Source organism: Nymphaea colorata, chromosome 2, assembly GCF_008831285.2.
Source record: "Nymphaea colorata isolate Beijing-Zhang1983 chromosome 2, ASM883128v2, whole genome shotgun sequence".
NCBI lineage: Eukaryota > Viridiplantae > Streptophyta > Magnoliopsida > Nymphaeales > Nymphaeaceae > Nymphaea > Nymphaea colorata.
Genome location: NC_045139.1, coordinates 31,945,193 through 31,967,745, shown reverse-complemented (window position 1 = coordinate 31,967,745; position 22,553 = coordinate 31,945,193). Strand labels below are relative to the sequence as shown.

The 22,553-nt window shown below is 36.6% G+C and overlaps 3 protein-coding genes across 5 annotated transcripts; 1 reads left to right on the top strand and 2 right to left on the bottom strand.

The window, feature by feature from the left end:
• Positions 1-494: 494 nt before the first annotated feature.
• On the bottom strand, positions 495-8,465 carry LOC116248187 (histone-binding protein MSI1 homolog). Its single transcript, XM_031620837.2, has 6 exons — positions 8,107-8,465; positions 5,075-5,395; positions 4,558-4,710; positions 3,354-3,478; positions 1,820-1,915; positions 495-965 (listed from the first exon to the last, which is right to left on the bottom strand). Exons 1-6 carry the CDS (start codon positions 8,386-8,388, stop codon positions 746-748), a joined length of 1,197 nt encoding a protein of 398 aa, XP_031476697.1. The 5' UTR covers positions 8,389-8,465; the 3' UTR covers positions 495-745.
• Positions 8,466-9,479: 1,014 nt separating this feature from the next.
• On the bottom strand, positions 9,480-15,964 carry LOC116248597 (heavy metal-associated isoprenylated plant protein 27-like). 2 transcript variants are annotated; one of them, XM_031621479.1, is made up of 3 exons: positions 15,948-15,964; positions 10,279-10,358; positions 9,480-9,787 (listed from the first exon to the last, which is right to left on the bottom strand). In XM_031621479.1, the coding sequence occupies exons 2-3, from the start codon at positions 10,331-10,333 to the stop codon at positions 9,480-9,482; spliced, it is 363 nt and encodes a 120-aa protein (XP_031477339.1). In that variant the 5' UTR covers positions 10,334-10,358; positions 15,948-15,964. The 2 variants fall into 2 exon arrangements, with proteins under 2 accessions (XP_031477339.1, XP_031477338.1); XM_031621478.1 differs by lacking the exon at positions 15,948-15,964 and adding an exon at positions 10,880-10,900 and having other exon boundaries at positions 10,279-10,354.
• A 2,480-nt stretch (positions 15,965-18,444) lies between these two features.
• LOC116249238 (NEP1-interacting protein-like 1) lies at positions 18,445-22,553 on the top strand. 2 transcript variants are annotated; one of them, XM_031622453.1, is made up of 6 exons: positions 18,445-18,570; positions 18,719-18,898; positions 20,104-20,285; positions 21,047-21,130; positions 21,275-21,427; positions 22,346-22,553. In XM_031622453.1, the coding sequence occupies exons 1-6, from the start codon at positions 18,504-18,506 to the stop codon at positions 22,478-22,480; spliced, it is 801 nt and encodes a 266-aa protein (XP_031478313.1). In that variant the 5' UTR covers positions 18,445-18,503; the 3' UTR covers positions 22,481-22,553. The 2 variants fall into 2 exon arrangements, with proteins under 2 accessions (XP_031478313.1, XP_031478314.1); XM_031622454.1 differs by lacking the exon at positions 21,047-21,130.

Below are 22,553 nucleotides of genomic sequence, written 5' to 3'. Positions count from 1 at the left end.
GCTACTGATCCTCAGAATTCCTTCTTCCATTCTCAGACTGCAGAGCACCTGTTGGCAGATCCAGATGATGCCAGCACTTAAGATCATGGGAAAAGCTATCTGGATCATTCAAACTTACATTGCACCGAAGTTTTTGCTTTGGTGGCAGCTTCTGCAAAAACTACTTCACTGGAACAGTCGATGTACTTGCCTGGCTTCGCTGGACATAAAGTGGTTATGTTCCATGACAGTTTCCAATGATCCAGGCAGCTAAGCCAGGGATAGTCCCCAGTCACAGATACATAACGTCGAAACATATTCTCTTCCTTTAAATGAAAGAGGACCACCATAATTTGTTTTAAAATAGTTCCACAATACATTGGCTACGACGAAAAGGTATTACTTCAAAAGTTAATGCCCTCAGTGTTTCGAGCCTCGCTGCTAAATCTTTAGGTGAACAATTAACCAATTTTTGGCTTTCAATACAAAAGGATCAGTTGATACAGCAAGCACAATAAAGCAAACAAAATGAGACCTTCATGAAACGAATGGAACTATCTTACACACCCAACAAAATTACTAGATAAAGCAAAATATATTAACCAAAAAGGTTCTATCTAATACGCTTGATAGAGTACATTCAGCCACCTCACCTTTGTGTTGCAGATTCTGTCAGTTCTTTAACCTATCACGAGTTCAAGAATCTAGTAAATGAAGTTAGACAGAATTGCGTAAAAGAATGTCCTCATAGCTGCTTTAGCAGTTTCTACAGATAAACATCATTTTGTTCAGAGTCGTCTTCAGTGTAGATATTTTTTGCCATCTGCCAAATTTGAAGTGTGTTATCCTCAGCCACACTTGACATGAGCCAATCATCATTCAAGCTCCATGAGAAGTCGGAGACCTTTTCAGTATGACCACCATGGATGAAGAGAAGCTCAGGAGGTCCATCTTCAGCATCTTCTGGATCTTGCTCATCACCAATTCTGAACAGGAAAAAAAAATGTTCAAGGTGATTAAGAGGTAATGATTTGCATGAGAACAAATTTATAATTATGTTGCCTCCATAAATCCCCAAGTACAGTGAAAAATACCCTCCTGGGAGGAAGCTTCTAAGGGCCCTGTCTATTGTCAGGGTTGACGGACGACGGCAAATGAAAAGAAAATTATACATGCATTGCCATGCACTAAAAAAACTTACAGATTACAATAATATCTTGTTGTGATACAAGCGACACATGGGTATCACATTGTCTCAGGAAAGGCATGGCATTATGATTCGAGTTGCACCTTATATCTGAAATGTGTTTTTAGAAGGTATCTTTGTACGGGGAAAGGAAGATTCTTGTCCCAATAATTTTTTTCAAAAAAAAAAAAAAAAAAAAGAAAGAACAGGACGCTTGAGGCAAACTTGGACATCCATGAATCATTTGTAGCCTTAGGATTTTGGTGGCTATTGATACCAATGAATCTTAGTTTAGATATTGAAAACTCACACTATTTATAGATCTCATTTAGTTATCTTACGGTGCAAATAAATGAACCGTTAAATCATAATATTCTGAATTTTTATGTTTCCTTTGCCTCACAATGAAAATAGCTTTTTCCATAAAAAGGTATAATTTCTGTGTTATGGCAAGCCTCTCCTGTGTGTCCATGTGACATGGCACACACAGGGTTAAGTATTTGATCCTGCAGACAGCAAGATGGTTCACCATCTTTAAAAAACTTACTGCAAATGAAGGCACATCCATGCACAAAGCACATGAAAGCAAGATAAGTAATCAATATGTCAAGAAATAAAGACTGTATCTAAGCCTTCTTAAGATTAAACAACAACCTGTTAACGTCCCAAACCATCACTTTTCCATCATCACCCCCGGAAGCAAGCACATGGTCATTCTTAGGGCTCCATTGCAATAGGAACACTGCATCTCTGTAAGAGAACAAATAAATTCAATCCATGCTTTTAATGTATATAATGAAGTAAACATAAAATAACCTTGAAAATGATATATTTCACCATCTAAAGAGGTATTCACAATAAAGTATGCCTACCAGTAGGACATAACTTTTAGAGAGGGGAGCACATCCTCAGACTTAACAAAAGAATTATATGTTGCAATGTAAAAGCAAAACTTATTAATCAAAGAGAAGAAAAACATGAACACATGCAACAGATGCCTAAAACATTTCTTGAAGAAAAAGAAAGGGCACACTGTAGCTAAAGCATATCATATGTGTTCAAGAAAACAGAAAGGTATAGCATAAATGCTGAAGCCAAAGACAACTTATTATAGACCAAATAAACACCTGCAACTCAAGCCTCGATAATGACAGTAAAACAGGCTCAGAGGGCATAAAAACCAAGGAGGATCTGATCGTACATATATAGTTTACCTGATAATCACAATATTTCTAGTTCTTCAGATCCTTCCAGAAAGATCCTTATCAAAATCAATTCTCCATTTGCATTAGGAAAACTGGATAAGTAACGCAATATTAAAATATCAAGATAGACATTGACCAGAAATTCGGTTTCACTTTCGATAACCTTCATTCATTTAAAAAATCCACAAGAATTTCCCAACAAAATTTTCTTATTTTAAATTCTCGAAAGGGAAACAATCATATGCTTACACCAAGGTACTGATATTTTGGCATGGGTTGTAGAATTAAAAAAAGGAGAAGACAACAATATGAAGAGAGTGATATTTTGTTGGCTAAAATTACCGTCATAATTTCCATTTATAGTCTTCATATGCATTACAGTGATCAAAATACATATGTGAAAGTAATATAAGATAAACGCATAATAAAGGGCAAATTCATCACGCAATGACACACAAAAATAAAACTCATAACAACAATTCTGCAATAAGGAAATAATAAATCAAGTAATCTGTACATTCAGGTTCAGATGTTGGAAATGGTCCTGAATACAAATGTAGGCCTATCCAATATCCAGTCTCATAACACAAACTTTCCAACTATTGACAAATCATTTTCGCTTAACCTTAATAAGCAAACAACTGTGAGCCACCTCATGACCACGTATCATGGCCAGCCAGAGAAGGCCAGCCATGGCTGAGAGTGTAAGTTCACACAAGACGATCAACGGCACACTAAACAAGAGATGCCATAAAGCACAAGGAGATGCATTAAGACCAGACTGACTGCAAACAAAAGTATATTCTCATGAAGGTAAAAAGCAAATCTGCAGACATGGAAAGAATATTAGTACATTTCACCTTTCAAGAAGAACAGTTTCAAGATTAACAAATTGCAGAACGAAAAAGCTCTTTACACGGACAGAACCTAATAATGTCCATGGTAATTACAAATTAATGCATGATTTCTAAAGAGACACTTACGTATGAGCAGCAAATGTATGCAGTGGCATATTAAGTTTTCGCATATCAAACAAATTGACAGTCTTGTCTGCAGCTCCTGTAGCTAGAATTGATTCATTAAATGGATTGAATGCCAGACAGTTGACCTGAAATGTGAAATCTCTCCATCAATGGGATATCTAAATGGTTGATAAGCTAAACATAGCTAAGAAGAGAGACAAAAACAGGGATGCAAACGGAATAGATTGGATTTAGGTGTCCGTATTACCACAACCAACAAACTGAACTTATGTTATCCAAATTCACATTTGATTTCGAAATTGGTACTTCGAGACCTCATGCCAAATACAAGACTAACTTTTGAAGGAACAATAAGTGTCTGAACCAAGATCCATGGACAGGACAAGTCAGGCAGAACACAATTAGATAGATCATTAAATTAGTTCCCCAATTCCTCAATAATCACCTATGTAAGTGATTTTGATAAAGGTCGTAGGATGGTCCCCCTCAAACCCCAAAGTATACAATATTCTCTGTTCCCATATCAGCTTCAAAATGAACCCAACTCTAACCTTCATGCCAAACCAAATGCCTATCTCATTTTTATTTAGACATTAAAATTTTCACCATATCCAATCTGTGGGATATGCAATTCAAGACTCCAATTTTATATCCCTAGAGAAAAGGAGACACTAAAAACTTTCTGAAACAAAAAACATACAACTAATCAAACAAATTTTTCCAGGAAGGCTGACCAGCATTAAACCTTTTGCATAAACAGATAATGTATAAGTGAGTTGTTTTAAGTTCTCATCAATTTAAATACTTTTTGACTAACTATATTTTTGTTATTATTTAACAATGACTAACTATTCTTCTCCAATTCATTGAACCTTATAAACCATTATTTTACTTTATTATTGATTTACAGGCAAATACTTAGCTTTCTTAAAAATTTCTACTGTTTTTATATTTTGAATTATTAAATATCAGACCTTGAATGGCTGAATCTTAAACAATTCTCAATTTGATTTCACAAATGGGATTGATATTTTATATGCAATAGGTCAATTAAGAGATAATGTCAAAAGGATTACATAAATTTGTTCAAATCAAACAGAATAGTAACAACTTTACATAAGAAAGTAATTAATAGCATAAGTCCAAAATATCTACTTCTGTGGCCGCACCAGCCAAACAGGCACTCAATTTCAGAGTATCTCACCTCAGCTTCATGAGCTTGAATCGCATGCTGCGGCTGATTTGGTTTGCAAGCTCGCCAATCCCAAATAAGCAATCGATGATCATCTCCAACAGAACCAAACAGAGATTCATTCCTCCAACTCCATGAAACATCACCAACATCCCCCTCATGAGACTAAAATTTGCAGGTCAGCTTACATAGTTCAAGAAAGAGAATAACATAGTTCAAGAAAGAGAATAATTTTGCACCAAAATACAGAATGACTCCTTGCTAAATTTCTTAATTTTTCCTTGTCACTTAATAAATCCAGTACTTTTAGTTTCCTAACCTTTTCTTGTCACTTCTTAAACATAGGAGTTTTAACAGTATAGAGAGAAAATTTGATCGGGGCGGGAAAGAGAGACAGGAAAAAAAGGAAAGAAGAGATCTCTAAAACACAAATAGGAAACAAAAAAAGTCGCCTTAAGTATATAAGACAAGTACAACAATTTTTTTCTGTTCACATCAGAAAAATAGATCATTAAATAAAGAAAAGTACCTCATATCTTTCCTTGGCCTCCAAAATATTTTGTGCAGATCCACCAATATCCCATAAACATATATATGAATCCCGTGAGCTACTGAGTAGATATCCTTCCTTGAGAGGGCTCCATGACAAACCAAACCCTTCCTTCTTATGACCTTTTAACACCATATCAGGACTGCAAGGACCATCTGTAAATCCAGATGGCTGCTTTTGATAATCAAAAACGTAAATATCTGAACTAGTGGTTTTTGTAGCAATAATAGAGGAATTTTGTGGCATATATCGGGCCCGGTTAACTTCACCATCATGATTAATTCTTCGTATCAGACGTATCTGCATCAAAGTCCACATAGATATAAGAAGGAATAATTTTAAAATTTTCAATTTGGAGAGGTAAATGAAAAAATAGCAAAGAGGAAAAGCATGAAGATATTTTTCATAATGGTCTAATTTGAATTTTGACATCAAACTGCAATCATAGTGGGAGGTGAGAATGAAGTTTGCCATCAAAACAGCATAATGATGAAAATTATCATCCATTAATGATGGGCCACACTTATTTTGTTACTCATGTTGTTTGTTACACTTGACCAAGAAAATTTGTTATTTTTTTGGCAGAATGGCCTACTTTAACAGCAAACTATGTGATATGAGGCCTAAGAAAACCCTAAGTCTTTGATAAACTGAGAAGTAATAACCACTCATTATTGAAAACAAAAAATGAAACCTAACATATACACCAAGGATAAATGCACTATAAAAAGGAAAAAGGGGAAAAAATCATTTTATATTCTCAGCATATATTTTCAGAGTATAGATGCAGAGATAAAAATAAAAGACAAAGAAAACTGTTGCAGAGGTTAAAAGCTATCTGAACAACGATCCAAACGAAATTATCCTGTTAAACTACTAAAAATAGAAGAAAAATAATTGACAAACTCATGCGTTGAATTTGGATAACAGGTCAACCAATAAGCACATGCTATGACTGTATGAGGTACATAAAACAAGGTTTACATCAGAAATAATATTTATGTTTAACAATGTCTAGTTCTTTATAAAAGTACGTGAGCATTTTACATCAATCAAAAAGCGCCTAGATCAAGGATCAAAAATTGATGACCAGCCGAATGAAGTCTAATTTTAAGGTTGTTTTCTTAAGAATGCAAGGGTGTCCACGATCCCATACCTTTTAAGAAAGCTAATGTTTCAAGTTGAGCCGAGCACAAGCCTTTTTAAGCTCAACTGGAGCCAACTGGATTTGATCTTGAGCTGAGCTCCACCTAGGCTTATGAAGTCTCAAGCTTGGGTTGCCCTACCTCAGGCACACTCACAAGATGGTAATTACTCTTGCCTTCACATGACTAAAGTATATAACCTCCTGGTGGTCTATAAGCTTCGGGCCTGTTTTCAAATTTTATAACCTGCATCAATGGACCTATCAGTTAGCACAAGCAGGTCTATGAATGTGTCAGGCAGGTTATATCTAGAGATCATCAAGTCTTACCTAATTAGATCCAGCCATGTTTGGGTTTTCACATTCACATTAAAGATAGAGGGGATCTAACCTAACCCTAAATATGATCTAAAAATGTCTGAAGTCTTATCCATTTACACTTAGCCCTGTTTGGTTTCACACTCACGTTAAAGTTATAAGGATCTACCCTGCCCTACATTTCCATGGACTTGATTGAGATTTAGATATTTTAACTTTTAATCATGATTGCATTGGACTCAGATTCAGATGCAGAACTGGACGCTGGTTGAGAGTCAAATCAAACGAATTCAGTTGATACAACTTAATCTCAGACTGCTAACATGTCTGGCCACAACATCATTTATCCTGATTCTTCTAAGCTCATGCCCTTCAGCACACAAAACTGTACACTTTAGATGGCATAATATTGCATGATGTCTTCAAGTTCAAGAAAATAGCAAAAAAAACTATTTCTTTTTTCTTAAGAGTCGAAAAGAATATCCAACAATTTCTCAGCAATGTGATGTAGGATTGCAATACTTATTCCATATGCCTCCTTAACGATGGAAAAAGAAATGACACCATTGCTATACTTTCTTTTTGGTAAATAAGGACTATTCAGTTTTCAGTTTTTATGTTTCTATGCCTTTTTTTTTTGTCCAAAAGTGGACTTTAGTTTATTCAGTTTTATACATTCATGTGCAGAGGAGAAAGCTAGAAGTGAGGAAAATACAGACCATTAGAAGAATACTTCGATAACATGAAAAACGTGGATATCCAACAACTGGCAACCAGGGAAATTAAGCCGCTTAAGAATACATATTCATCCTCTCGGACATATTTATCAGTAATCACAAGAATTATGGCTCTTGAAAATGGGAAGTTGGTGACTGCCAGTGCCACTTGTTGCCACTTGCAACTTGCAATGAACCACAGAGAGAAGCTATATTCTCTTCCTACCACTAGACTCTTAAGTGTAAAGTTACAAATATCCGCTAATCACCCTTATACGATACATTTCCATAAAACAAATGGATGAAGAACTATCCAGCGCATGACCACACGGAGAACCAGAAGAGAAGACAAGAATTTGTAGCCGCAAAAACTGTGCATAAAGTTCCTTTTTGGCAGCTCACTCTTTTTCATGTATAAGGACACGCTCAAATTAACAGATTTAACCTTAATCTGGCCATTACACGAGTTCCCGACCATCTGCATTCATGTTCTCCTCAGCATCAGGCGTATTCTTTTATCACCATACGCGTATATGCTTGCATGTAACCCCATAACTCTACAACCGAAGCTAGGTGAGCCGGATTTCCTCTTTCGATCGTGAAACCAAATTCCATCAAATCGAGGACTCAATTTCTCCAAATTTCAGCACGACAGAACAAAAAATATATATATATCATAGCTCGGAACACGGAAAGGGCAAATTCAATAAAATGGTAGCCAAGTCCACCATTTTACAACAAGTTGCAGATAACAACAAAAGGGAATACGAGAGCAAGAACAAGATTAAAGCATGAAGAATGAATGAAAGAAGCGCATGGGGTTGCAGGAGAACCTGGTTGTTGGCGCCGCCGTCGTCTTCGGTGCCGGCGATCTCCTTCTCTAAGGCCCGGCCGTCGCAACCTTCGAGAGGAACGACGACATCGGCGACCATCAGGTAGTTGGGCTCGTCCTCGGCGGTGTGGGTGGCGAAGATGAGCCTCCGCAGGGGGATTGCGGAGCCTGAAGGAGCATCGGGGAGCCACTGGACAGTAAGAGACGGCCACTCCAGGGCGTGGGAGACGACGAGATCGTAGAGGAACGGCGTGTTCTTCTTCCATATGCCATACTCCTCCATCTCCTCCCCCTCCTCTTCCTCCCCCTAACGTCCCCATCGTTCTCCATCTCTCTCTCTCTCTCTCTCTCTCTCTCTCTCTGTGGCGATCCCGCCATAAAGGGTTTTCTCCCGCCCTGCCTTTGTGCTACGGCGTCTTTGAACAGGAAACCCGCTTCCGTTTCCCCAATTCGCTTCCCGCTTCACCGTACCTCTTTTGTTAGCACTTCATTAGTCTCACGAGCCTTTTTCTACCATATTTCATTTCGAATGAATCTAGTTTAATTCACACTTAATTAAGCTTATGAACCAAAATATAAAAAATAAATAAAGGTGCCGAAAATTGAATTTTTGATCGACAGCACCTAAGTTATAAAAACAATAAGTAACATTTTTACGGTTTAAAAAAATGGAAAAAGACTCTTAAAATCCTTTTGTTTAAAAGTAGTAGAAAATGGCGTATGTCAAATTGAATAGATTTGCAACTTATTAAACTCAATATGGTAAAAGTCTCACAACCTTGCTAACGAGTATAGTTGGTCAAACTAACAGGTCAGTGAGAGCGTAACTATAGATTCGATTACCATAAGCACTATGTTCCGAAGTCCGAAGCAAGTTTACGGTGCGCTTATATTTTTTAGATCCCCACTCAATCTTAAATTAATATTGTTGTTGGATTAATATTAAATTCAAATGGTAGGATTTATAAGAAAAACCACACATCTGATTAAGAGTCAAATCTGAGCTAAGATTGTCCTTATTGAATTTGATTGACATCTAAATTTGGTAATTGATGGACATAAAATATTAGATATGATTTTCATTTTTCATATTCAAAATTAGGTTGAGCTTAAGTGGCTGCTAAGCAACTGGTCTCTTATTCGAATCCCATAAGTGCCACCGAATACACATCCATATTTAATAATTACATTGTCACCAACTAAAACCAAAGCAATTTGATGAATTGTAGAAGATAGATAATGATTAGTGTGCATTCACCTGCAACGATGGAATGACATAACAATAGAAGCACCCTATATTAAAAAAATCTTTAAAAAATTAAATATTATGCCAAAAATATATAGAAAGAACGGAAGAGTTTTTTATACAAAATTTCACATGAGAGTACATGCATTAGGGTTCTCATCACTGAAAGCACTGGTGAACTGTTCTTCGATCAAACCAGTCTCATCGGGGTTCGGGGTCTCGACAGCAGCCACGTCTCGAACATAGCCCGGTGGCGCCTTCTTGTCATAGGTGCCGGCGGCATACGGTTGCGTGACAAGCTTGTAGGGCACATAAGGCCACAACTCCGCTGGCTTTCCGGTCTTCTTCCTCACGCGCTCCACCACTTTGTTGGGCTCAACATACCCTTCTACTGTCAACTTGTGAGGCTTCCTGTTAATTTCTATGGATGTTACACCTGCACCCGCATCGGCCAGAAGTAGAGTCAGAAATTTTTTGCTGAAAGCACTAATTTATAATAACTTAATTTTTGAACCTCTAAAAGATATTAAACCCTTTTTATATTATAGGAACATACTTATGGGCACTAATAGGTGATGAATCAAATTATAAAGGTCACATTAGACACCTTACTAACTAAGAAGCTAATATTTTTCTTCTTTCTTTTTTAGGAGGTCTCAAATACGCATTGAATTTTGAGAAAGTTAACAAAAGAATCCTCGTTCTTGAATATATTACGTCTAACTGCCTGAAATGTTGCAGCACAAAAAACGCTGGCTGTTATTAAATCTATGTGAGAATCGTCTGGTCACCGGAAATCAAATGAAGTGATCAAAGCAGAAGATTCAGGTGAATTCATCATGGATATATTTTTAAAAAGATTAGATACGGAAAATCTATAAAAAGAGAAAAAAAAAATGAAATGAAAGGAACATATATAAAATCTACCTTTCATGCCTTCAATGGACTTCTTCACCTTTCTTTCGCAGCCGTCACAGTCCATCCTCACTTTGATTTCCACCTTCTGAGAATCATAGTTTAATGCAAGAAGAAAACTTATCAGAGAACTACGAAATCTAATTAACTAAGTTAGACAATTTGATCAATCAGACTGCATGCGTCAAAGAAATCCCATAATATAAATATCACCAGGAGCTAAACAAATGAATAATTAATCTCCAACTTTAGCAAAGATCAAACAGTTTCATGGTTTCTTCAAAGTAATATTGGAAATACACCCCAGTTCCAATCAAATTGGAAAATAGTAGATTCATCAATCTTCTAACAAATATTTATATTTGTTCATGTTACTTTATCTTATATAAAAAAGTAGTACTCACGAGAATTGAACATGAAACACGCCTCGTGCATAACACGTACGTCTTGTTATTGAACACCAAACATGCCTCGTGCATAAAGCATGCATTTTCTGCCAGACCAGCTATGTTACGCTTTCAACGCAAAGCCGTGACCAGCTATGTTATGCCTTTGAGGCAAAGTCGAGAAATAGAGAGAGAGAGAAAAAAAAAGGGAGAGAGTGCACACTCACCTCTAATTGCTTATGTTTTCTTCTCCTTCCCCTAAGCCTTAGCAGTTTGGAAACCTTTTCTAGTGCTTCCATGAAAACGAGAGACAAAGAACGAGAGGGAGAGGGAAGAAGGGTATGGAAGAAAAGAAAAGGCGGTCACTTAATTATAGAGGAAATGGAGAATCACCGGAAAAGGCTTAGGCAGGAGAAAGAATGAAGTTTTCCACTTAGGTACCCAACTAGTGCGCAAAAATTTCAAAATCAGTGCTTTGGTTGACAAATAAGCGCGTGTGGGGGTTTCTAGAACAATTGCAATTTACTAGTATTTACCAACAATTACATAGCGTGCAGGTAGCAAACGTCCCTATGGTTGTGGTTGGGTATGTATAAAGAAAACTTTGAAAAAGTAAGGCAGGCCATTGAAATTTTTGATGAATTGAACCCTTTAACCGGATTCCCTTTAAACGTTTGTCCCAAAGCAGTAAAATAAGGGACGCTTCTAATTGTAGAGGTGGAGGTAGGGCCAAGGCCAGAGGGTTGCTCAATGGCCGTGACACGTATTATGGCGGTTGCCACGTGTCTCGATATGACATATACAGAATGATCCTTCTAGTAGTTCAGAAGAGCATATCATTAATTCTATTGCTATGAATATTTATAGGGTTGCATACATCTTTTATAAGTTGAACTGGCTAATGTGTGATTAGTATGAGCTAATATCATTAATTCTATTGCTATGAATATTTATAGGGTGGCATACATCTTTTATAAGTTCAACGGGCTAATGTGTGATTAGTATGAGCTAATATCCATGTCTGTGAATTTTTTTTATTGTGATTGAGTTGGACCTGCATGTAGTTATATGTAGAGCCCACACTGGGCCTAGGTTTAGGTTAGTACCATGGAAACGCTCATCCTACCAAGTTAGAGAGGCGGATAGACAGAAGACCAAAGTCACACAGGTGCGGATGCGAGGATATAGGTACGTACACGATAATTTTCACAATTCTAAGATACGCGGATACGGCAAATATAATATTGGCATCATGTTGAGAGTGAATCCGATCAGACTCCTATCACTCAAAACTTAATTTCACTTCTGTATCAGACCATGATCCATGAAGCTGATGGTTTAAGGACTTGTTTTTTTTCTAGAAATGAAAAATTTGATACAATCTGAACCATTCTCTTTTGTCTCGCCTTGAATCAAGGGACCATGTTGAAGCCCATCCTGTTGTCCTGGAGGAGTTGTATATTGAGATGGAGGGAAAGATGGCCAACTTTAGTATTGTATCGAAAATAAGAAAATCAAATACCATATAATCTCTTTTTAGAGTAGTGTCTACCTCCCGCTTTGGTAGTAGACTCAGACCCGATCCAAAACGTATCCACGTCATGTCTGAATTTCGAGCACAAGACACAACACCACAGCCTTCCCCGTCTTTTTCACCACAGCCTTCCCTTTTTCAGACCACCGCTCGCAAGGGAGCCACGTGAAACATTGGTATTTTTTTTATTGTTTTTAATATTCTAAATCTTATTCTTAGTTTTATTATTTTTATATAATCCCCACTTGATCAAATATCTCATAATTTGCTTACACGTGAGCTTGTTTTCGTCAACAGACAACTTTGTAAATAATATATATATATATATATATATATATATATATATATATATATATATATATATTGAATAATCAGCCATCTATCATGCATATGAAGCAAATGGATGGTTGAGAAAAAAAATAATAAACAAATATGTAAACTAATATTAGACGACAAAATATCAATCAGATTTTTTTTCTCTCAATTTATCATATTAGATCAAATGACCCTAATCATCTCTACATTTCTTGGTTTCAATTGACTTAATTCACCTCTTTTGGCACCAATCATCACTTCGAACTCCAGTGTCCGATGCAAAACCAAGCAAATCTTCATTAAGCCTACGAACTAGCATGAGAAGATAGAAAAAGTTGAGATATTGTCACAAGCTAACTAGTGTAGGCATTTGCCACCCTCTACCAATCAATCAATAAATGAATATCTGATGAAAGAAATAAGGAAGATACCAAGTCATTGGGTACCTCTGATGTTTGAACTACAAGTGGTGAAAGCAGACCCTGTATCTTAAAAAACTGTTTGACAATAAGAACAATTTGTAACTATTTCATGAATACATCTCAAAAATTAAGACAGATTCATTAAACACTTTTTTAAGTGCTTCACGATTTTGTCTCGATTCATAAAACAATTACAAACTGTTCTCATTGCCAAACAATCCTTAAGAGGGACAAGGGGTTGGGTGGCGATTTTGGCCTTCAACCAAGTTAATTAAAAACCGAAGTTAATTATTTCTATTTGTTATGAGCTGTGGCAGGTAGGAGAGGTAGTCCAAAACACCCATCTTCACAAGAGAAACAAAGAGAGAGGCTTTACCAATAAGTGAGTGCAAGCAGAAGCCTCTCCTTTGCTGAAGAGAGAGAGAGAGAGAGAGAGGCCTTATCACAAGTAAAAGGGAGGAGAGAGAAAGAGAGAGGCTTTATCAGTAAGTGAGCAAGTAAAAGGGAGGAGAGAGAAAGAGAGAAGCTTCACCAATAAGTGAAAGAGAGACTTTATCAACCAAGTGAAAAACAAGCAGAACCAGCACCGAGAAATACTTCTCGGAAAGTAGAACCATCTGCGACAATGAAGGAAAGGTAGTTGAATTGCAGATGAGTGTTTTCTGGCTAGGATGGATGATTAGAAGATAGCACATGTGATGGTGAAAATTACCCGTTAACTACTACATCTTTTCTGGTCGGTCTTCAAGAATTATATATATGTAAGATATATATATATACACACACTAAAACTTATGTAATTGGGACATAATCTAACAACGTCCTAACAAAAATAATATCCACTTCCCATCTGCCCGTCCAACTTTATATATATATAGCGGACAATCCACTAACTGTAGTTCGATTTTAATTATTTGTTTTTTTTATTTATTTAGGTAAAGTGAAAAGCTCGTTGCCACCGAACATTGGCAACGCCTGAAAAAATATATGCACTACGATAAAACAAGAATTAATTTTCAAGATTTTGTTTGTAGTTATAATAAGAAAAAAAACAGGGAAGTTTGTCTTGGGATCGAATAGATCTTGATTTTTTTATTTTGGTCTCATCCTGGGGTTGAATCTACCAAAGTTTTTGAGATAACAGTGTATCAATATTGGATTAGCCGAATGATCGCTAAGGAGGTGTTCCGTAACAACAATAGTATGTTACTATTTCATGTATCTATGTTAAAATTCGATACAAATAAACAACCCCTAACAGATAGTGTAGCTTTTACAATAGCAATTTATATAAGTTTCATCTGCAAAAAATATATATATATAAAATAATTGAGTCCAATTAAACTTTTTAAATTTTCTGGGGTTGAGAATGATATTACTCAGCCAAACATTTCATTGTAGGATTTTGCAACATGAAGATCCAGTAGTGTGATTATTGATTAAAATTTTGAGAAAAAAATAAAAAAAATGATTTAAATTTTAAATGTAATTGTATACCTTTTGTGCAATTAGAGACATTTACAGTACTGTATCCGACGTAGAGCGAGATATATGAATCACCGAGGCTGCCGATTTGAATAGCTGGCCTGTCAGCCAAATACAATAAAAAAAAATATTTTCAAAGATAAATGAAAAAAAATATGAAAATCGATTAAAAATAAAAAATATTCAAAACATAGATAAATATGACACTCCTGAATAGGCCACCAACCAATTCGATTCTAATCGGCCGAAGCGGGTCAAATTTGTGAAACTTATTAATAATTTTCAGTTTACTTCTCTTGTGCGTACATTTTATAATACCTACAAGACGAACCCTCAACGGAAAATCCGGAGTTTAATAAGTACTGGACAAGCTTTTCTTGATATTCATGAATGGCATTTAAATATTTCAGTAGCTAAAAGAAGTTGAATAATAAACAGGGGAAAATTTCACTTGGAAGACCACATTTTACCGATATTCCCAAATATAAACCTTGCCTTTCTAACTTTTTCTAAAAAGCCCTGGTGACAGGAGGCAAAAAAAAAAACCATCATCATGGGGCCCTCTGCCTCATTTAACTAAAATAAAAGAGTTAGTTAAGATAAAAACGACAACAATCACGTTCTTTTAGTTTTAATAAAAAAATAAAGAACAGGATTTTTTAACTTTAAAAGGGCATGAATGTAGGAAAGTTTAAGTTTTCTTGTATTTCCACATGTCATCATTAGGTGATACCCATATTTCATCTTAGGTAGTTAAGGAGTTGTTTGGTCATTGTAATAGTATGTTATTGTTTCATGCATCTACCCTAAAAATTGAAGCAGAATCATAAAATATTTTTAAAATGTTTCACAAGCCTACTCTAATTCTTGGAGTAGGTGCATGTTGTTACTATATCAAACGACTCTTAAGAGGCTGTTTGACACCAATAACAGATTATTATTGTCCCTTAAATTTGCCCCAAAATTTAAGGTGTATTCATCATCGAACCATGTAACATGGTGTTCCATGAATCAGTTCTAATTTTGTGAGCAGGTCAATTTGTTACACGTGCCAAATGACCCTTAAGGAGTCGTTTGGCAGCAGTATGTTACTTGTTACTGACATATGCATTTACTTCAAAGAATAGGACAGATTCATGACGCACTATATTATTTTGTTTTATAAATCTGTCTCATTTTTGGAGCAGATTCATTAGTGTGTTACTATTATCAAACAACAGCTAACCCTAGGAGAACCTATGTACCATTCTTTCACTAGAGGAAATATTTTTATAAGTTTCACTAGAAGGGTTTTTTTGCCTTTTTATAAGAAAATATTTTTAAATTCTATGTTTACCCTTATATAGAGGGAACCTTAGCATATAAATTGTACGAGGCTCTTATTTGGAATTATGAAAAGAGGTAAGCCTGTAATTGAAATAAAAACAATTCTCCAATAAAAAAACTCGGGGTAGGCGTCTTACAAGAGTATACATCACAAGACATCAATTTAGTATTCTTAATCGTCTCCAACACATCTTGTAGGAGAAACAGGTTTGCTTTTTTTTTTTCTTTCTCTTCTTTCAAGGCACTAGAGCTTTGAGTTGATCAGCAAGGAACTGACTTCTCTTGAGATTTTCCAAAAGATTTCTTCTACGAAGTATCTTGGTTTTCCATTCCAATTCATGTTTAGAATAATTCTTTCTTGAGGAAACAAAACTCCTTAAGTATTTGGATTTTCTCTTTGCTCGTTTTCTATATAGCTTATTGTGTTGTTTAGTGAACAAATTGCTCATAAAGTGACTAGTTTATCTTGAACTAATCCCTTTTGGGATTACAAAAAAAGTACAGATATTATCCTTAAGCGAGATTCAGATAATGCCAAGTAAAGTCCACCACACATCATGTGAAATAAAAAATTTACAACTATAGATGGTGATGAGCAAGTGTTAAAGGAAGACTATATGGTCTATATGATAGTATTTGCTTGCCTTATTACTCTTTCAACATCTCATTGATGTGAATCAAAATAAAATCTTCCATCAAACTTGAGAAGCAAGTACTTCTCACTCCATTCAACTGAGCTTTCAATGCAAAGTCAGATAAAAAGCCAGGCATCTTAAAGCATGACATGACAAAAAGCTGAGCGCCCATTCGGAAATTCAGAAAGGTGAAGTCTGTTTCTGCAAATCAAATACCAAACAAAACGGACAGAACACACAAACATAATTGACTGAAAGATACAAATCGAATTTCAGACAGAATAGATGTTGTGTTTCATTCTTGATTTAAAAACAGTGGACAAAAAAGAGAATTGTTCTGTCGATAGAACAGTGGTGTGGAAATCAGGACATCCTATCAGTCCTGTCCCATGGAATACCAATCAAATGACCTTGTGATAAAAAAAAGGTGTAATGTTCACAATAATGAAAGGGACATCATTTCCTTGTAACCAACGACCTAGACGACCTGACAAGACCAGCATGGTCTGGAAACAAGCAACAAAGCTCGTCAAATCAATCACGGCAGTAAATTAACTTTTCATCTGTTTTTTACAGTGACAAGTAAATGCATTAGGAGAGCAGGAAACTGTGACGACAGAGAAATGTTAACCAGAAACCAACCTGCAATCTCTGTTTATGAACAAAATAACTCCTTGAAAGGAACTTCAGTTTTCATTTCTCAAAATTGCAGAACAGAATTCCTGAAAACATATGCATGGTTTGCACAACTTTAGCGCTCGCTGTTTAGCTTTAAAGTCCAAGCAAACTTCAAAGACTGGACCCAGAAAGCTCACCATTCTAAGATATCCTCTGCAAACTTAGCAAGAATTCCCACATTTAATCATTTGAATAGCCATATAGCTACCACCCATTGTAAATTGAGTAACAAAGAAGTGACTTTCAATATGCCCAGCTGCTTCAAGAACTATGAACCACCTGAAACCTAACCTGCTTACTGTTCACTCTTTGGGAAAGACTCTTAACTTAGCTCAGCTACTTGGTCCTTCCATCAATGGTTAAAATTAATGGTCAAAATTTGGTGTTTTACTTTTGGCCAAAAATCTGAATGAACACGGTGGATCAAGGTTTCTGACTGCTTCCTTTGGCTAGGTCCATGCGCCCGAGGAAGAAGATGGTATGTCGTGGGCCTCAAAAGGCGTCAGTTTGTATCAGTCCCTTTACTACATGTATTTAATAGTTGCAGACTGAATCGCCTATTTTTCACCATGGTTTCAGAGGCATTTCCCTTGCAGTGGTTCATCACTGTCCTCCTGCAATTTGATGGCGACTCTTCTAATGCTAATGATCTGAAATTCTGGTGGACATTGGGAGTTTGTAGGTGTGCTGGAAGTACTTCATATGTTCAACTAGACATGGACTATGGAGTAAAAATGGAATTCCGAGGAAATTAAAGCTGTGAAATTGCAGCTCTTTTTCATTCTGTCATCATGGACAAGATTTGTTTTGAGTTGGCTTTACTTTCATTTAAAATGATCATAACTTCTGTGTTGTTCTCTAATTTTTGCTTAATAAGTTTCAAGACGAAGTAGAGTAGAAACTCAAACAATCAACATTGGAATCCTATGAAAATAACAGTTATAGCAGATCATATAAATGGAACCAAAAAAATTTCATGGGAGATATTTTCCTGTGAACTGATACCAAAAAAGGTCACCTGATTTTAATGAATCAATGTGGCCTTCAATGAATGATCTGAATCTAGGGGGCCGAGTTGAATTACATTCGAACCACCTTGAAATTACTGATATTAGCAAATGCAGCTCACGGATGCACGCAAAAGTTGCCCTTTATTACTGGTCTATCTCACACCATGAGCCTTTTTATAAAGTTTCTTGGCTTTCTTTTTCAATTTTTTTTTTTGACTTTGGCCTACCAAACCTCACGATCAACACTCGATCAATAGACGTGGGGCCATCAGAGCCATGAGGAGATGTCCCCACCTCTAAGCCATCGATGATGGTTCTGTGTGTGGTCATGATGCACCTGGAACCGCAGATCATGGCTCTACATGTGATTTATGTTCATCTTAAATGAGACCATCGAGGCTGACGTTTGATTTTACTCCCTTCATGGCAGTTCTTCCGATTTATGGATGGATGGAGATGTCACGGCATCATACCATTATGTTCTAGCTAGATTTGGACAAGGGAAGAAGGAAGGTTGGTGCTTCTGTTGCAGTTTGTCATGATCACTTTTTTATGTCTTACCTTTCTGATGATCTAGTCGGTGACAAGGTCTCTCTCTCTCTCTCTCTCTCTGTGCGCCCCACACTCCCCCCACCCCCCCTCTCTCTTTCTTTTTAAGTAGGCTATCATTTGGGCTGCCCTGTCTCTGGACTAAGCTGTGTAGCAGAAATGGAGAATTCCTCTATGTCAGCTTCTTCTTCGGTTGTTGGGGAGGAGATGGTCGAGGATGGCCATGGTCGGAATCTATCTGCCCTTCTTAGGAGGACCATCTACGCCATCTTCACTTGCCTATTCGTAACAGGTTTTCTTTATGCTTTTACTCCTCCTCATCTCTCGCTCTTGTTATTGCTGCTAGTCTGCTTCATGAACATGATTCTTTGACTGGTAAGAAGTTTCTTTTTTGTGGCTTTCTCATCGGCCTTTCTGATTTTGGTCTCAATTAGAGGGTGGTCGTAAGGGTAAGGTCATAGTCACTGTTGGGTATTAAGAAAGGCGAACTGTTGATATTTTCAAAAGTTTGATGGCAATGGAAGCTTCATTTTACGTTCTTGGGTAGGGAAGAAGAACAGGAAACAGAGGGATAAAATCTTGCAGTGAAGAATAAGAAAACAGAAACGGAGGAGGCGGAAGTGCTTCTGCTAGAGTTTAGCTTATTCTCTCCTGGCATTTGTAACATAATACCGCCAAGTTCAAAGAGCTCTGAATTAGTTTCAGAAGAACGCAGTATCAGCTCGATCTTCAATATCGCATGTGTTCTCCCTGGTTCAAATTTCAAGGAGTTCTTTTGAGATTCTACGCAACAGTTCCAGTAATTAACTTGGTTCATTCATGATAACTACTTCCCAGCAGTGTCGCGAATTTGTTTTAAGAAAATCTTTTGCTTGAAAAAACATTTCCCTTTTCGGAAAAGAAACTTGGAAAGAAGAACAAATCTGCCTATAGAAATGCTTGAAAACAAAACATTCGTTACACAGAAAGGCACAAAGTAACCTTTCCTGACATGAAGCCACGAATCTTTTCTTATGGCGCCTTTGTTTTTATTTTTTTTCTCCATTTGATATGTCCTTCCATAACTCACATTCTATTTTGTCTTGCATTCTTGCTTCTTTCAAGTGCGCAAATCCATCATCTCATTTTCTTTTCTTCTCTCAAGAACCTTTCTTCCTTGAAACGCAAGTTGCCTATGCCTACATTCTATTCTGAGCAATTTAAAAAAGAAAAAAAATTCTCTCTCTCTCTCTCTCTAACATGCTGCTATATAAAATACTTCAGAAACTGTTTTTTATTGATTTGGTGTTCAGTTCAAAAAGTGATATTTTCAGAATGGTTGGTGTTTTATACCTTACTAGCATTTTTTTGGTTACCACGTCAGCCTCTAAAGTTCCTATTATTTTTATTGCGATATTTTCAGAATATATTAGAAACCTAATCCCATCCTGCATATTGAATTACAAAACCGAGACATCTGTGATTCTTGCTAACTTCTTATTGCATTTATACATGTAGTGGGCTTCATGCTGGGGGCTTTAATCATCATCTTGGAAGGCAAAAGCGAGAATGTGGGCTTCCTCCATGGTGTTGGCGTTGGAGCACTATCTGGTGCCATAATTTCAATGGAGATACTGGACTCTTCTCTTGCTTTCCTTAACTCTCATCCATCAAGAAGCAGGGCCACGCTCTTCCTAGTGGTTAGTAGCGTGTAAATCCCAGTATTTAAACAATCTTAAATATGCATACTCAATCATGTCAATATATTACTTAATGAGATGGTGTTGGTAGATGTTATGTCAGTGTTAGGTGGTAGCACCTACCCATATGTTGTTGGATCCAAAGCTAAAAAAATTTCTTTTAATATAGTGCTGCTCGCAATTTCTGGCAGCATACAGACACAAACATAGAAGTTTACTTAATCTCTATGTAGCAACTGTGCTGTAGACCAAATTTTTGAAGCAACTGCTACATGGTTTTCTGTTGATTTTGTCATTACTGCACTGTTTTCCTTATCCTTCATTCTTTTGAAATAAAAATTTGGGGATCTTCCTGAGCAAGGCTTCATCGAAACAAACTGGTAAATGGAACCACTGTAAAAAGATGGTGGTGTAACTTGTTAGTATTCATTAATGCTACCTGATCTGGTTGAGGCACACAACAGATTTGACCTTCCCTTGACTGTGGATCTTGTATCGAGATCCCCAAAGACGACAGAGATCCACTGTTTTCTGTGCAACCCTTCTTATTTTTCTCTTCTGGTGAAAGCTTTTGTATTTATTCACATGCTGGATCCAAAGTCAGCACAAATTTTTCACGTCATAAGCATGGTTTTCACTGATGAACATGTGCCCATTGTTTTCACTTTCTCTTTTCTGCAACTGTCTTTGCAAATTTCATTTTATCTTCCTCACTCTCCTGATCCCGAAGTTGAGCTAGTTTACTCCTTTGATAAGTGTAGATTAAGTTCTCATGCCGCTGCGCAAGCAGAAAATTCATTCAAGAGCGAGTTGTTCAAGCAATATATGCTGCATTACCGAGACAGGTAACAAACACATGCTTGTCAGGAAGCCTCACATCTTGGGAAAATGATTGACTACAGATTCTTTCTCCCTTATCTGTACTCAAGGTTTGCCAATGGCAGTTGGTGATCATCTTCTATCTCCATGTAATTCTTGAAAACATGCAGGTGAATGAGCTGGATGATGTCCTAGACATATTCGAAACCGAAACACATCCGTGTGGCATGTCTTCTATTTCTCTTGAACAGCTTGGAAGAATGAAATTTGATGCAGCAGAAAAGGATGGTGATACCAATTCAACCTGTGCTATATGTTTACAGGTTAGTCATTACCAAGTTACCATTGTATCATATACATCTCTTTTTCCTATATTTTGTTGCATGTGTTAAAGATTATGCTTATGCTTTTGATAGGCGAGTTGGGGTTAGCCATACCCTTATCAGATCCTAACAACAGAAATGTATTGAACTATTGACCTTCTTCAACTTAAAGATCCTAGATCCCTTCTTGGTGACTCCTTAATAAATTTTAGGGCAGTGGAGTCCTTAAAAGGGTGATTTGATGTTTGGTAAGTTTGATCTTAAGGGGTGGAGTCATGGAAGAGGTTGGGACCTTCTGTGTCTGGGATGCACATTTCTGATTCAAACTGAAACTTCTGTGAGACACAAAAAACAGAGGAGAATGTCACCCAGCTTTTCTGTAAGACATTCTTCTCCATACATTTAAACAAGCCCTAGAATCAAAATCTGATCAATAGAGTTTTCAGTTATTCCAACAACTTTATCTTATGAGCCGCACAACCATGAGATTATTTTTACCAATCTTCTGCTCCCCTTCTTCTTTCTTTTGGTTTTCTAACAAATGTCTTATGACAAGAACAAACAGTGGATCAAGTGAATGTTGTCATCAGCCTTAAAAACGACAGGCTTCTCTCTATTAAGAACCATCAATTTTGTCAAAATGATTCTGTGTGTGTGTATATACAAGGTGCAATACTGAAACCACTGGTCTTTAAGAAAGTGGTATTGCTGTTGATAAGTCAGTAGCACAGTTGTCTCTCTCTTTATTTAATATTCATTACTGAACATTTAAAATAACAGGAAGGGGCAATCGTAGTCTGCCAAAAGACTGCCTATAGAAGAACTTTTATGATCGTATATGTTAATGTCTTGTGCATATAAATGTTGTTTGAGTTTGTGGAGCTAAACAAATGTTTCTGTTGTGTCTTTTCCTTGAAGGCCTTTCAACAGGAAGAAATCATACGGAGATTGCCTCTTTGTAAACACATCTTTCATCTTCCTTGTATTGATACTTGGCTCTCAAGGCATAACTCGTGCCCTCTTTGTAGGCAACAATTTGGTGAACATTTGTAAATTTGCATGGACAAAATGTCACTGCTTTTCTAAAAGTAGAGAGATGAAAGAAGAGCTCATTTTCCATTTTGCA

Bases quoted from the DNA above. Each gene is read 5' to 3' on its own strand.
- LOC116248187 (XM_031620837.2), bottom strand. From the start codon at position 8,388: ATGGAGGAGTATGGCATATGGAAGAAGAACACGCCGTTCCTCTACGAT. The intron at 3,479-4,557 runs GTGAGATACTCT...TTCACATTTCAG, and splicing joins TTCAAGCTCATGAAGCTGAG to GTCAACTGTCTGGCATTCAA. The intron at 966-1,819 runs GTTGTTGTTTAA...TTTCCTGTTCAG, and splicing joins ATGGTTTGGGACGTTAACAG to AATTGGTGATGAGCAAGATC.
- LOC116248597 (XM_031621479.1), bottom strand. From the start codon at position 10,333: ATGGACTGTGACGGCTGCGAAAGAAAGGTGAAGAAGTCCATTGAAGGC. The intron at 9,788-10,278 runs GTAGATTTTATA...ATGCGGGTGCAG, and splicing joins GTCCATTGAAGGCATGAAAG to GTGTAACATCCATAGAAATT.
- LOC116249238 (XM_031622453.1), top strand. From the start codon at position 18,504: ATGGATGGAGATGTCACGGCATCATACCATTATGTTCTAGCTAGATTT. The intron at 18,899-20,103 runs GTTTTCTTTATG...TTATACATGTAG, and splicing joins CACTTGCCTATTCGTAACAG to TGGGCTTCATGCTGGGGGCT. The intron at 21,428-22,345 runs GTTAGTCATTAC...TTTTCCTTGAAG, and splicing joins CCTGTGCTATATGTTTACAG to GCCTTTCAACAGGAAGAAAT.